At 34.5% G+C, this 15,915-nt stretch overlaps 2 protein-coding genes and 1 pseudogene across 2 annotated transcripts; 2 read left to right on the top strand and 1 right to left on the bottom strand.

Moving 5' to 3' along the window:
• Positions 1 to 232: 232 nt before the first annotated feature.
• On the top strand, positions 233 to 7,172 carry LOC107871002 (pectinesterase 31). The gene is made up of 6 exons (XM_016717744.2): positions 233 to 675; positions 1,969 to 2,073; positions 2,171 to 2,248; positions 2,686 to 2,873; positions 6,164 to 6,337; positions 6,524 to 7,172. The coding sequence occupies exons 1-6, from the start codon at positions 430 to 432 to the stop codon at positions 6,684 to 6,686; spliced, it is 954 nt and encodes a 317-aa protein (XP_016573230.1). The 5' UTR covers positions 233 to 429; the 3' UTR covers positions 6,687 to 7,172.
• A 747-nt stretch (positions 7,173 to 7,919) lies between these two features.
• On the top strand, positions 7,920 to 9,524 carry LOC107872575 (mitogen-activated protein kinase kinase kinase 1). The gene is made up of 3 exons (XM_016719222.2): positions 7,920 to 8,211; positions 8,401 to 8,581; positions 9,081 to 9,524. The coding sequence occupies exons 1-3, from the start codon at positions 7,958 to 7,960 to the stop codon at positions 9,375 to 9,377; spliced, it is 732 nt and encodes a 243-aa protein (XP_016574708.1). The 5' UTR covers positions 7,920 to 7,957; the 3' UTR covers positions 9,378 to 9,524.
• A 361-nt stretch (positions 9,525 to 9,885) lies between these two features.
• Positions 9,886 to 11,067, bottom strand: LOC107871981 (annotated as a pseudogene).
• Positions 11,068 to 15,915: the final 4,848 nt, after the last annotated feature.

The following is a 15,915-nucleotide window of genomic DNA, read 5'->3' as shown; positions in this document are numbered from 1 at the left end:
GCAAACGCATAAATTTTAGCTTTATGTTGTGATTGCACGGAGATGATTTTTGATAAACCATCGAAAAAGTTTATATAATTACTAGTTATTAACTAAGTAACTTTTTTTAATTATTCTTTAATGAAATATATTATAATTATTTGTACATTATCCTAAAGGATAATTAATTTAATATCTTTTCTAATTATTTTTTTTTATCAAATATATTATAATTATTTTTACATTATGCGAAAGGATAAAATGCATGGAAAATTGTGACCCTATATATACATCCTCTTGTTTTCTTTTTCAAAAAACTTTCCCATTTCCAGCTCCGCCGTGACCCGATCGGAATCGCCACCATCACCGCCGTTACACCGCCCTAACACCGCCGTAAATATCTACTTCCTCTCCGGCGCCGGCACTTATCACTGTCAATTCTGCCGGAAAATGTCATCGAGAGTATCGGTAACAGTGTCGCAAGACGGAACAGGCGATTACCGGACAGTACAAGAAGCAATAGACGCCGTTCCGTTATCGAATAAGTGTAGGACAGTGATTCGTGTAGCTCCTGGTGTTTATAAACAGCCAATTTACGTTCCGAAAACAAAGAATTATATTACACTAGCTGGATTTAGTCCTGAAGCTACTGTACTTACATGGAATAATACCGCCACTAAAATTGATCATCATCAGGTAAATGTGTATCCCTCCCTCTCAATTTATGTGGCATAGTTAGAATTTCTGAGATTCGAACATACATATTTAAAAAATTTAAATAAAATTTGTATATTTAGTAACTACATAAATAGTAAATGTATACTTTCTTGTCTCAATTTATGTGGCACAGTTGGAATTTCGTGATTCAAATTCTAAACTTTGATTGTGTATTCGGACGTATAAGCTTATATATTTGGAAACTATCACTCTCTCCATTCCTAAATACTTGTCATTTTAGAATATCGTGACATAATTAGTTGTTTGTTTTCATCTTTACCCTTAGTCATAAATATGAAGAGACATTAATATTGTGTGAGAAAAGAGAAGTATAATAAGGGCGATGTAGTCAAATCACCTTCTAGTTAATGTTTATTTTGAGAGGGGGGGGGGGTTGCAACTTGAAAAGGTGGCAAGTAAATAGGAACGGAGGGAGTAACTTTTTAGAGGAGAATATCCATACTTTATTGTTGGCCTGATACATAAATGTGCCCTTTACCTCGTCCTCCAAGACACTTGAACTTCTATAAAATGGAACAAATAGGCACATGCTTTTGTGTGGCATAATACACATAGGACACTAATTGCCACATAGGATGCATGTATGTAATTGTTCAATTTTATACAAGTTTAAGTGCCTACTTGTGCACACTCAAAGTTGGAGGGCATAAATGTCTGGTGAGGTCAAGTTAAAGGGCATGCTTATGGATTATGCCTTTATTGATTGGTTAAAAGAATTGTTTTTTTTTTCTTTATCAAACCTCTTTATAACATTATTCGGATAAATTATGCCGTTATAGAGAGGTTTGACTGATGTATTGAGTACACAATTAAGGAAACAAAGATGTCAATTTTAGTAGTAGCATACATTGACGTGTTAGAATGCATAATGAACTCAATGGAAATGTGTATTTGTAGCGGTTTAAACTTTTAGTTGAATAGAGAAATTTAACCTAAGGGTGTACTAAAGAGATAACTAAGTTAAATTAGTATCTACTCTTCAGTAATTTAAGCGAATTGGAATAATTTGACTACATATGCTAGACACATGATGGACGTTTAAAAGTGTAGCTTTAGATGAAACAGAAGAATTGGACCTATATCTGTTAAACAGGTGATAGGAGGTGTAAGACATACTCGAGTAAATAAAAAATTTAATTACTCGTTTAAGATGTTAGATGAAACATTCAAACCCATTTCAGCATTCATCTCTGGTCCATATGTGTACCATTGCGTAATGCAGTTATTAATGTTCATTGTATTGACCCTTAGGCTGCAAGGTTAATTGGTACTGGTACATTTGGGTGTGGAAGTACAATAGTGGAAGGAGAGGATTTTATTGCTGAGAATATCACCTTTGAAAACTCTGCTCCTGAGGTACTCTATTTTTTGTTTCCCTTTCCTTTTGGCTCTTTGCAAATGGTTTCCGGAGCTAGCTTCATCTTGCTTCATTTCTTTTTGATCTTTTTCGTAGGGATCAGGACAGGCAGTAGCAATCAGAGTTACAGCTGATCGTTGTGCGTTTTATAATTGCAGATTTCTTGGTTGGCAGGTGCATGTACTAAATTATTTGTGGTCTGTCAAATTTTACAGTTTACCGGAACTTTTGAACTCCATTCTCTAGTAGAAGCAGTATATACCTTCTGGCAAAACCAACTTGTTAGTCTGTTCCTGGTTCTGGCAAGTGTCTAGGACTCCATGTCAAAGAGGAGATTTTGTAGCTTATACATGCTCTGATTTCCCTTAAGAGCGATTTCAAATGTTTTATGATCATTTCTGAGTTCCATTCATTTTCCTTCTGTGCTCAAGAAAGTACAGCTACATTAACTAATTCCAGCGAATCTGTCTCGCTCCTGGATGTTTATAACACATTTCTTTCTAGGTTGCACGGATTATTGTTGCGTAACTTACTCAATTTTTTCTATGGAGTCTGATTGTCGACCTCGAGTGTTTTTAACTTTTTCTAAAGAAAAGAAATAATGGTTGCAGGATACATTGTATTTGCACTACGGGAAACAATATTTGAAAGATTGCTACATCGAAGGAAGTGTAGATTTTATTTTTGGTAATAGCACTGCTCTTTTAGAGCATTGTCACATACATTGCAAATCGGCAGGATTCATTACTGCACAAAGCAGGAAAACTTCTCAAGAGACAACCGGCTATGTGTTTCTGAGGTTTGTGAGTAGTTGGATGGGTCATTGTTCAAAGCTCTCTGATTGTTTAGAAAATGAACCACTTCATTTTTGCCGTTATGCTGGTTTTTATGTGTGTCAGTCATTCTCTTTACCCTTTTGGTAAATTTTATGCAGATTCGATGTTACCATTGTCCTGATTGGCTATAAGAAATTTCTTGGCATCTAAAATTCTTGGGTCTGTTAAGAAACTTTAATTACTTGACATGAATCCAGTTATGCCCAATTGAGTTATCTAATCCATGGGATATTGGTTTTAATTCCTAATTCATGGATACATTTCCCTTTGGATCGGATGGTGTCACTATCTCACCTAAACTTCCACAAACCAATCAGCTCAATAGTTTAAAGCAGAACTCTACTTATTGTGATGTTCTATCTGTCTAAATCCTTGAGAAAAGGAACGATCTACGTGAACTTTCTGTAAAAGGTATGGTTGTGTGATTTCTTGTTGGTTTCATTACATTCAAGTCGATCTTCCATTTGATGTCATACGTATAAAACTCACCCTCTTCAGATTCTTTACGCCAGTAGCCTGATGGTTATAGTATTGTCTATGAACATTCCTATTGTCCCATATTATGAGCAGAGATGCACAAAGTAACTAGTTGCTGGCTTAGAGTTTACCTCATTTAGGATGCTAGAACAGATTGTAGAAAAGGTTGAACAAGGTCTTGTTGAACTTGAACCTAATTTACATTTGAAATAACAAGAAACATATACTTCTAAGATGTAGTTGCTTTCTTACTAAATATTGTTTTTTGAAATCAAGCTGCATATCTAAATAGGCCGATACAAACATAAACATGCATAAAGGGAAGCCCAGGCCGCACCCCAAGGATGTGATATAGGCAGCTACCTTAATGCAAGCATTAGTGGCGCTGCGTCCACGGGTTGAACCCGTGACCTATAAGTCACACGCAGACAATTTTCCGTTGCTCCAAGGCCTCCCCTTCAACATAAACATGCATATGTATGTATATATGTGTGGGCTCACACACTCTCCTGTGTGTTGTGACATTGTCACTAGGATTTAATCTGAAGAAGCTCTCTTAATCAGATTTTGATGAACATCAAGTTGTTACTGTCCTTTTATTCCCTTTTCATCTCGCACCCTGATTTCGAAAAGGCAACTCCTAGTTCCACTATCTGAAGATGATGTATAGCATCTTGTGCAGTGATAATGCCGAGTGGCTGTATAACACTTCACCTTTTCATTTCCTTGACTGTGCAAAGGGATTGGACCTTTTTTTTTTTCAATGAAGGGTCTGGAATTGACTTCTCTAAAAAGTAGACGACACTATTTTATCTGTCTGCCAGTGCTTTAGTTCACTGATCTAGTAGATTGGTCTTAGCTTTATATTCATTTGCAAGATGAGTATTACTTTTAAAAACTATGCTTGGTTCTTTTACTAAGCTACAACAGGTGCAAAACAAGAACAATGTATTTTTGTGTCTATTGTCTTTCTTTCCAAAATAAGTTGAGCTATGAACTTCCTTAATTTGAAGTAAGAGGCAACTCATACACAAGTCCGGAAGTTCCTAGTAACCTTAGTTAGGTACAGTCATTCGCTACAACTTTTCCCCAAGAGAATGGCATAACTATGACTCTATCCAGTTCATGTGGCACATTTTCTTTTTAATTTGTTCCAACAAGAATGACGAGATCTGAAATTTGAAAACTATTTAATGTGAGCTTCTTATTTTACGCCTAAACGACAAAGCTTTTATAGCCGCACAAATTTTATGGCACTTTAAGAGCACAAGTTTCAAAATCCTATGTTATGGCATGTTTAAGGCCCCAAATTTCAAATGTCCTTTCTCAAACTTCGTGCCTAGCAAGCTGTGCCGCGTAAATTGAAATGGAGGGAGTAGGTTTGATCATAGGTTTGACATGTATAAGTATCAAACTCTTATTATGTCATAGATAATTTTTTTTAAAGAGGTGCCTCTTGAGTAACTTATTTCTCAGATGGACTGGAAACAAGAAACTTGGTATAAGGTATGTGTTGATGTCTGATGAGTGCTGAGAGATGTACTGTTTTTGTTTCTTTTCAGACCTGGTGCTTTCTAATCATGGTGTACAGTCTTTTTATAGTTAATATTTAATAAGTCCATAAGTTTTTCCTACAACCTTGGAACAATTGGGATCTGAGTTAGAGCTTCGCCATGCTAAAGGCTTCGGACATAAATGAACCCACAAAAAATGTGAAATATTGAAGTTGATGCTAACATGAGTCTTTGATCATAGGAAATGAAAAAAGGGGATTGGAGTAATGGAGCTAACATTTCACTTTTTTACATATTGCATCTCCGAGATGTCAGCAATAAAACATCTTACTTCATCCAAAAAAGAAGAGAGGGGATTGGATCATTTGGACTTTGGAGGACTAGGTTGTACTATTTGAGATGTCTAGTTGGTGATAGTCTGATACCTTTAATGATTTTTTTGACATAAAGTAATAATCACATCACATAGTTTCGGCCAGTCTTGAATAAAGTTTAGGTGTTGCAAGTATAAATTCTTAAAATCATACTTGGATATTATAAATGGAGTTCTCTGCTGATGTTTCCCAGAACTTGGAGGGTTGATATATATTTTCTGTCTATTTGTTGAGGAAATTCTAGTCTTGAGTAGGGTGAAAGATCTTTTTATCTTGATGATATTTGACGAACTGGACTGCTCTTCTGCTTTGTGTTCTCAGTCAAAAAAAACCTTTTACTCATTGCGGTGACTGAGGTTTAGCCTTTTCCACCATGCCTCAATGAGATGATCATAGCAATAGGTATGAGGTCTTATATAAAGTAATAAACTTCATTTTTATCACTCATGTTTATGTCAAAGCATCATTAACTTTAATATCACTGTCCATTGTTCATTCAATTCTCCAGTTAAAAGCTCAATTTTGGTTATGATGACGCTACATCCTCAATCTGGTTAAAGTTTCACTTATTTAGTGACCAGATTTAATTGGGAATTCCAACTTGTGGTAGTCTTTTGATAAATCTATAGTAAGCTCGTCTTTGAATCAGCTTTATCCAGAAATATCATAAAAAACGTTATATAGATTATAGACAGCTTCATCTTGGTTGATAGAATAAATATTGAGCTTATCTCAGCTGTAGGATATTGAGATTGTGCCTCATAATGGTGTGTATAGTTCACTAAAGAATTCAGTGTCAGATTAATATTTAGAAACGTTTGCTCTGCAATTTCCATTTTTCATGTTAAATTTTGGCATTCTTGAGACATTTTTCCTGGGACTTTGCAGATGTGTGATCACAGGTAGCGGAGCGACCTCATATACACATCTTGGACGTCCATGGGGGCCTTTTGGGAGAGTGGTTTTTGCATATTGTTATATGGATCACTGTATTAAGCATGTCGGTTGGAATAACTGGGGCAAGAACGAAAATGAGAGAACTGCTTGCTTCTATGAGTACCGGTAAGCCTTCTGAATTCCTCAATTTACAACAAAGATCAAATAATCTGGTAGGAATTTCAACGTGACCTAAATCCTCTCTAGGGGCAAATCTTGATGAGATATGTGCAGGCCGATTTATAAAAGAAACCAACATTAAGCTATCATCGATCTCTAAGGTAGTTAAGCTTGTTGGTGAAACTATTGCAGGTGTCAAGGACCAGGTAGTTGCCCGTCAAAACGTGTGACCTGGGCCAGAGAATTGATGGATGAAGAAGCAGAACAATTTCTCACGCATGGTTTCATTGATCCCGATCAACAAAGGCCTTGGCTGTGTCAGAGGATGGCATTACGCATACCATATTCAGCATAAAGCTCCCTGTCTCGCCACTACGTTGTTAGTTATCCTTTCGCAGATCATTACCTTAAAGTTTTTGAACTTCCACTCGACATAAATAAACATTATGTTGGCTACGTTGCGTCCATACTTGTAGCAAAGTTGCTATAACTTCTGAGAGAGTATCTTCTTTGAGCTTTACCATAGGAAATAGCTCGATATAGCAGCTATGGGATCGAGATGGTAAAAGTTTATACGCATTTTATGTTTACACCAAACTATATTAATGTATTATAGTTAAAATGATGTTTAGTCCCGGACCCCACTAGGTGGGAATACACTGGGTATGTTGTTGTAGTTTAAATGATGTTTAGTGATTACAGTGTGCGTAAAGATGTGTTATGATGTGAACACATAATGGGTGTAAGAATGTGTTATTGTCTCTTGTTAATACGTATGTCGTGTGTTTTCGATAAAACCTCGACTTATGAAGTTATGATGTGAACACATAATGGGTGTGAAGAATGTGTTATTCTCTTTTTTTGTGTTTTTTTTGGTTTCCCATTCGGTGTCCGGAACCCACATTGGAGCCCGATTAATCCGGATTCGCGCCGGGTGGGGTCCCATTCGGGGGTTGCGCTCCCAACTTCATGCCAAGGGTTGAACCCTCGACCTCTGGTTAAGGGTGGAGCAACCTCATCCGCTGCACCACAACCCATGCTGGTGTGTGTTATATTGTCTCTTGTTAATACGTATGTCCAGAGGCGGAGCTAGCCCTCTTTAGGGGGGTTCATTCGACCCCCCTTCGACGGAAGAATATACTATTTATACATGATTAAAATTATTTTTTATGTGGTTATAGCAGGTATTGAATCTCCTTCGACTTAGTTTTCTTGTGGCTCTGCTTTTGCGGTATGTTGTGTGTTTTCGATAGAACCTCGACTTGTGAACTGATGAAAGACCGTTCTTCTTATAGTCCGTAACAAGATTATATTGTCCATGTCCATACATACGATTGATTGACAATAATAAGAAAGGTAAAAGTAATGTTATTGTATCAAATTTTGGACTTCCATATATGTTACGTGCCTTCAAGGTTAATTAACCTAATTATAGAAATACAAGACCAAGTCAAAAAGGTATCCATTAATTTGATGCTAAACCTTAAATTATCCCTCACGTATCCCTACATACTCTACAAAGAATCTCCTCCATTCCCTTTCCTCTTTCTATCTACACTATAATATATATATATATATATATGCAACCAAATATCATAATTCCCCTTATCCTAATTTCCAAAAATTATGGAATCCATTGCTTCTACTTCTTCCAACCACCACCATCGTCGTCACCGTAGTCTAACGCCAACTCAACCCCTCGCCGATAGAATATTCCGAGCACTCAGCCACCATCTCCGCCTCCTCCACCGTCGCGACGCAACTTTTTACGTGTTAGGTGCTACATGTAATGTCTACATTGTGACTATCTCCACCACCCCGTCATGTACCTGCCCTGATCGTACCACCCCATGCAAACACATATTATTTGTGCTCATTAGGTACATTTTCTAATCCTTCATCTAATTTTAATATCAGGTTACCTAAAAGATAATTATCGGCAACAATTACTAACGTGAAAATAAAACGCACTATATACTATAACATGTTAAAACACGTATATATTTAATAAGAATCATAAACTACAAATTCTGACTCCACGTTTGATATTATTTGTGGTTAATTATTAGGGTATTGAGCGTATCGATTGATGACACGTGTCTCTATCGACGACGTCTACGGCCATGTCATCTTCAACGTCTTCTTAGTTTACCAATTTCAACAGAAGCATTAGCAACTCAAAATGTACGTGAAATGTTTCATCAATTGTCTTCTCAACAACCTAAGACGAGTTCATCTGTAACAATAAAGGTAATTAGTCTAGTTTCAAATATATATACGTATATTATATATATATATATATATATATTTATCGCATTATATATTACGTATCCTTTGAATGACCTAATAATGTACTTAATTATTGTTTGTTTGTATACGGTCGATATAGGAAAAAAAGTTTGAAATATACCTAAATTTTAGTGAAATTTGTTGTAACATTTTTCAACTTTGCGGGGGTCCTATGACCTCCTTGAGCTATTTATTATCGTATTTTGTGGCATATTTTGTCTAGTTGGACCACTGTGTGAATACAAGCACACTGAGCGTGTAAGGGTCCGAAGTGGTCTAACTGGACAAATATACGCCACAAAAATATGGTAATAAATAGTCGAGGAGGGTCATAGGACCCCCACAAAGTTGATGCGTGTTACAACAAATTTCGTCAAAGTTTAGGTATATTTCTTACTATTTTTCCTTCGATATCTATATCTTTAAGGAAAGTTGTTTCCTCGTCTTGAACCTTTGACAGGTCGAAAATGGGACGACGTGTCCGGTGTGTTTGGAAGAGATGAATGAAGAAGAAAAAATAGCAGCTTGTGTTACATGTAGAAACCCTATACATGAAGAATGTTTGATGGCATGGAAGAGAAGTAATAATAGAAGAAAATCAATTAATTGTGTACTTTGTCGTGCAAGATGGAGAGATGTGAGAAATGAATTAGATGGAGATAATAATAAGTATTTGAATTTATCTCCATATATTATTAGTAATAACGCGGATAATGAAACGGGTGAAAATCATCAAAATCATTGTAGGGATAATTAATCGGGAGTACCCGGAAGTTCAAAGAATGGTTGTAAATCGATTTGTTTATTCTGTGTTGTGCAGACTTTTCAAAAATGTTGTCGTGCATCTGTAGTTGAATTCTCTAAAAGTAATGATATTTGGCTATCGTGAGACAACATTCTTGAACACTTCGAATAACATATTTTTTTAAAAAAAATAAAATTCCAATATAAATATGATTGCTAAACGTATATATATGGCTTGAAATATTCTAATATTATTCAATAATTTTAATTACTGCTCGAATCCAAATTAGTCAGGTCGGCAAAGCGGGTACCTCAACCCTCAAACACAAACCTCAAAGTCCAAATTTGAGACCGTTTATTAAGAATGACGAGATGTTTATCTATCCTGACACAAAACCCAATGCAAGGTTATTAAAAAAAAGGACTATAAATTATGTACGTACATACATCAAAATTCAAACAACCATATAATAATAAAAATTATTTAACATTAATGATATTGCATATGCTTATTACACTTATTAATTCCACAACCAATAATTAGATGGCTCAAAACAACTTGACATTATTATTTCTTCATTGTCATGACATAACCATCCATCCACCAAGTCATCAACATACAATAACTCATTTCTTAGCTGATCAAACGAGTCAACAATACAAGTTTCAAGTCGTGGTAGTTCAACGATTTGGGACAACTCTTCTGACGTTGTCCCCAAATTGGTTGCTGGTGATGATGAAGAGGAAGACGATAATAAAGAATCGAGATTTTTCATAGAAGCTGCTTTTGCTGCTGCAACTTGAATGTCATGGGAGGTTAGTGACGCGGGTCTTGGAAGATAACTTGCAAGTTCCGGAAAGTTGAGAATTGCAGCGTCACCTACTTTCAGATGAGACAATCATATATTTTAATAAGAAATAACACATAACTAATTAGTAAAAAAATAAGAAGTTCAAATTTTCCACTATATTATTTTACACCTTGTCCCTCATTATATTTCTTTCGATTCATACCTTTGTAATTAGCAAATCATCTCGTGTTTGTCCTTATCACTAGGAATATAACATGTCCATCATACTATATTGTCAGATGATGAAACGGACTATTAAAAAAATAACGTCTCACAAGCCGGAACAGAAAGTGTGTTACCTTTGATGGATAAAACATGTCTATCATACTATACTGTTCATATGATGAAACAGAATATTAAAAAAATAACGTCTCATAAGCCGGAACAGAATGTGTGTTGCCTTTGATGGATAAAACATGTCCAGAATACTATACCGTTCACATGATGAAACGGAATACTAAAAAAATAGCGTCACAAAAGCCGAAACAGAAAGTGTGTTACCTTTGATGGATAAAACATGTCCAGCATACTATACCGTTCACATGATGAAACGGAATACTAAGAAAATAACGTCACATAAACCGAAACAAAAAGTGTGTTACCTTTGATGGATAAAACATGTCCATCATACTATACCGTTCATATGATGAAACGAAATATTAAGAAAATAACGAATAGCGTCACATAAACTGAAACAGAAAGCGTGTTACCTTTAATGGATAAAGCCGCAACATCATGAGCTCGAGCCGCCATTTCAGGTGTAGAAAAAGTACCAACCTAGATACGCGATTTTTTACGTGGCTCGCGAATTTCCGATACCCATTTTCCCAAATTCCTCATACATACACCTCTGTATAATACTTTTCCATTTCTTTTCTCTCATTTTTTTCTATACATTCAATAACAAGTTATATATATATATATATATATATATATATATATATATATATATATATATATAAATATATGTAACACTTTTACTTATAATATAATATAATATACGAAAAAGGATCATGTTTATTCTTTTACGATCGAAAATTTAGTTATATTTGTCCTACTTTCACTCTCATCAGTTTATCTTATATGTATATGTCTATCAAATCAAGATGATATTGATTCTGGCTTGGTCCCTCTACACATTAAATGTTAGCTAGACATGCAAAAAGGACAGCTCAGTACACTAAAGTTTTCGCTATACACAGAATTTGAGAAAGGAGTTCGATCACGAGGATTTCTTTCAGAGGCTGTTTTAAAGGCTTAAACTCATGACCTCCTGGTCACATTGTTAACAGTGGTGGAGCTAGAAATTAGATGAAGAGTGTGCAAATTTTCTTCTCTGTTGCGTTAAGAGTTTGCAAAAAAATTAAATACACACTCATAATAGCTATCATTTAGCCTATATACGCAACATAATTTTTTGACAAAGGGTGTGCACCTGTCCCCCCTCCCCCCCCCCCTAGCCATGCAATGCAGTTTGGACAGAGTAGTAAATATATTTTTTACTTATAAATTAACTCTCGAGTTTGAGTTCAACACTTGAAGTCGCCTGTCACTTTTACCCTCAATGTAGGAATTTTCGACATGAATTCGATAGATCCTATTTTTCTTTCTTGTTTTTTGGGAATCTAAAATATGATGTGATTAAATCCTCCATTTCTTCTGCTCCATAATATTCACATGTGAAAAATCAGATTCATGAACCTTATGCTATAATATTACATTATAATTTACAGTATGGCAAGTGTTAAAGACTGAGATACTCATGTTATTTAATGGACACTTGATTATAATATGGTCTTACATGTTATCACCTATCCCTTTGTCATTATTGAGCTAGTATTAATAGCATGTGGCAATAGCTAGCTATCTTTTTGTTTATTGTTCTCGTGGTGTTCGATTAGCTTACACGGATCTTAATTTTTTTTATCTCGTAAAAGGTAATAAACACAAGTTGTTGAAAACTTTTTGATAGTTTTGTTAAGCGTAAATTATTGTTTCAATATAAGCAAAAGCGTACGTTATTTAAATTGATTAGCTAAATACAAATTATAAGTAAATTTTTGTCTTCACTGAGATTTTAAATTTGAGACTGTATGACTTTTTTCACGCCAGGCCATGCACCTAGGAACTACGTACAGTAGCTATCAGTGCCTTTAAGTACGTGGCATTAGTTTAAACTCTGAAAATGTAAAACTTCTTCTTAGCAAGTACTTTACATCTTCTAACTAGTAGATCAATTCGATCTGAATTTGAATTAATTAGATCAATAAATTTTGAATATCGAATATTTAATCCACATGCCAATATATATATATATATCACGCTTAGTTTCTTTCTTGAAAAGATTGTCTTAGATTCTTCAAAAATGCACAACTTAGGAAGGATTAAACATGCACCATGGGTACACCATATATAGTGGTGGAAAAGTTGTATGGCAATCAGAGGCGGAGTTAGAATTTCAACGAAGGAGGTTCCATATTCAAAGAAAATTTAGTCGAAGGGGGTTCAACACCTATTATAACCACATAAAAAATAATTTTAATTTTGTATAAATACTATATTTTTTTGTTGAATGGGGTTCGGGGCTAGCTCCGCCCCTAATATGGCAACATCAATTTTGATGTATGTCAATAACAATATATCAAAAGAATCTGACAAAAAAAAATTGAAAAAAAAAAATTGAAATATATTATGATAAGCCAAAATTTGATACAGAGAAAAAACATGAATTGCAATCTAGATCAGATTAGCACCTAAAAGAAGATGTTCAAAAAAGTGGTGGAATATGGGCAAAACTAACCAAACTTGGGACATAAGGGATAACAATTGTAGACAAATCCAGACGTAACCCAGTCAACAGCATTCCAGTTGCTACATTAATAAATCCGAAGGTTTTACCGTCACTAAGTTGAATCACCGATATGTCATCAGTAACAACTAAGACGAACAAATGATTGATGTTTATATTGTAAGCCATATTAGGAACAGTCACAGTGAACTGTTTCTTCCATGAATTTATGCTACTCAGATCAGCAGCAGCACTATGCGCCGCAAAGATTTCCTCCTTTTTCGGCAATGGTAATTACATACTGGAGTCCTTGTACGCCGTCATCAATTTCAGCTGGAACCATAATCATATCAAATTCTTCTGTAGTTAGATCGAAACATACGAGCCTTTTAATCGTCTGTGGCCAATCTTTAGGAGTACAACTCTCCAAGTACCAATACAATACCCCTTTCATATGTGCACCCGTCTGACCACGAGAAATAAATTTTGTATCAGGAATTGCTTTCAGAGACCTCCATAAATAGCTAGCTCGACTAGTTAAAACAAATGGTTTAGTCTCACCATATTCTACTGCATCTTCATGAAGAACAACCAGCTTGTATTCATATGAAAGATGGCAAAATCCAAAGCCAACTGCAACAAGCTGGTGGTGTACTGGTGCCATATAGGTAGTATAAGAATACGGCGGAGTCTTGAAATACTCTTTAGTGATAGGATTGCAGCCCTGGAGACGAGCGTATCGCTCCAGAAACAGATGAAACCATTCACAGAATTCACCCTCACCATGTAACTGATTCTATGTAAAAACACATTATTTACCATATATATGTATTTAGTCTTCCAATATCTTTCATATTCTCCGAGTTCACAGGTTGGAAAACTATACCATTCCAAGGCAGAAACTATGAAAGAAGACCTATCATCAGTCTTGCTAATAATAACTGCTTCCAGTTGCGAGAATGACGATGAGGATTTTAATATTCCACATTCAATATGGGAGTAAGCAAATCTCCCACTATAGAAAATTGAACACCACTACGTGCATACTTTCTTTAAAGTTTCAAGCAAATCTTGGCCAGGTACTCTTTGTAATATCTCAGCAACAACTTCTTTGGGTATACAAATGTTGACATGTTGCTTTTTCTTTCCATTAGACGTTGTCTTTGACATCTGCATTCTTTCTTTCAAAGTCCCCTACGTACTAATCAAGAAAACGAATGTCACTTAGTATGAGCGATGAGTGAAATCAATCGTAAATTTCCTGCAACCTCATCACATGAGAAACTAGAAAAATTACCATAATACAGTAAAAATGCACTACATCAAATGACAAAAATTTAAGGATTCCGAACATGCATATGATTATCTTGAAACAATAATACTTGGTATACCACAGTGGTTGAAAAGTTTTATAACAACACCAATTTGAAGTGTGCTGCATAACAATGATATCAAAAGAATAGAATCTGAAAAAAAATTATGAAATCTATTATGATAAAGCAGAGATCTGATTAAAAAGAAAAGATGTGAACTGCAATCTATTCTAATCCTGAAAGAAAGTTCAACCAAATTTGGCACGTAAAAGTTGTCCAGAAATCCACTACCAGTTGCGGAATATCACGACTAACTCGATCGAATATATCACCAACTTTTTTCAATTAACTCAATAACTTAAAGCTTATGATCAAACAAATGTTTCCTCTTTGTAGTCTATTAATTTCAACTGGAATCATATATAATCATAACAAGTGATCGATTTAATTCATTATATCAAAGGTAGAGATAAAGTATGCGTATGTAATTTTGATCAAACTGAATAATAAGAGATTGCAGTAAAGAAAATTTAGAATTCGTAATTCAAATTTAGTCTAATCAACAAAAAAAGAGTTGACCTTTTCAAAGTGAAACACTGGATATGTTGCTTACAATAATCCTTAAAATAGTAATTTAAACTCCGCAAGGACAAAAAAGTTTTTTATTATTTTTTAATCAATATAATGACTATAATTATCTTTTAAGAAACCGAAACTGTAGGATTCTTTGACTTTTTCTTCGTTTAGGAGTTTTTGATTTTTTCTTTTATATAATTATAGTTACAATATTTTATTTTATTTTATTCTGAGAAATCAAACTGCCGCGTGTATATTTAATTAGAAGGATAAAATTTTAAAAGATAACAATTAACGTTAAAATAAATATTAAAACTTTTTAACTAATATTCTTTAACACATTTATTTACTTAAAAGTTCTTATGTCTTGCAATTAAAGTTTTAATAATTGTAACTTTAATTAATTTTAAAAATAATTAAATGCTAACTATTTGAGAAAAATAATACTTAAATAAAAGCTTGATTTAAATAATAAAGAGACGAACATAACATTATATTCAAGAATCAATAATAAACAAATAAAACAATTGACAAAAGAATATGATTATTACTTTACGGTAATTACCTTTTACCAAATCTTGAGCACCTTTTTAGATAATTTTGATTTTGTAACCCTCAACAATATTCTTCCTGAATGGACTAATTCTAAGCCTCTATAGGCTATACTTGTTGCTTTAATGGGCTAATTAATGCAATTATATGCGGTATATGATAGGCACAAAACCAAATAAGAATCCAAGATCCAAGCAATATGATAGTCTAACAAAACGAAAGCTTAGCTGAAATGTATTTGTAGAACAATGTATTGTGTTTCAAAAGACCATCCATAAACTAAATTTTATTTTGCCCAACTCGGGGCTTTCATCCCCTTGTTCACTTTCTATCTGCAAATCAATAATACAAAAAGAATCAGTAAAGTGAATCACTCACTACACACGGCTCTAATTCAAATGACTAAAATAATAATTTTCTAACAGACTTCACTTCTTCTAATTTACTGTATACACCACACATACTGGGGAC

The sequence above is a fragment of the Capsicum annuum genome, chromosome 11 (assembly GCF_002878395.1).
Source record: "Capsicum annuum cultivar UCD-10X-F1 chromosome 11, UCD10Xv1.1, whole genome shotgun sequence".
NCBI lineage: Eukaryota > Viridiplantae > Streptophyta > Magnoliopsida > Solanales > Solanaceae > Capsicum > Capsicum annuum.
This window is presented reverse-complemented; position numbering and strand designations above follow the sequence as displayed.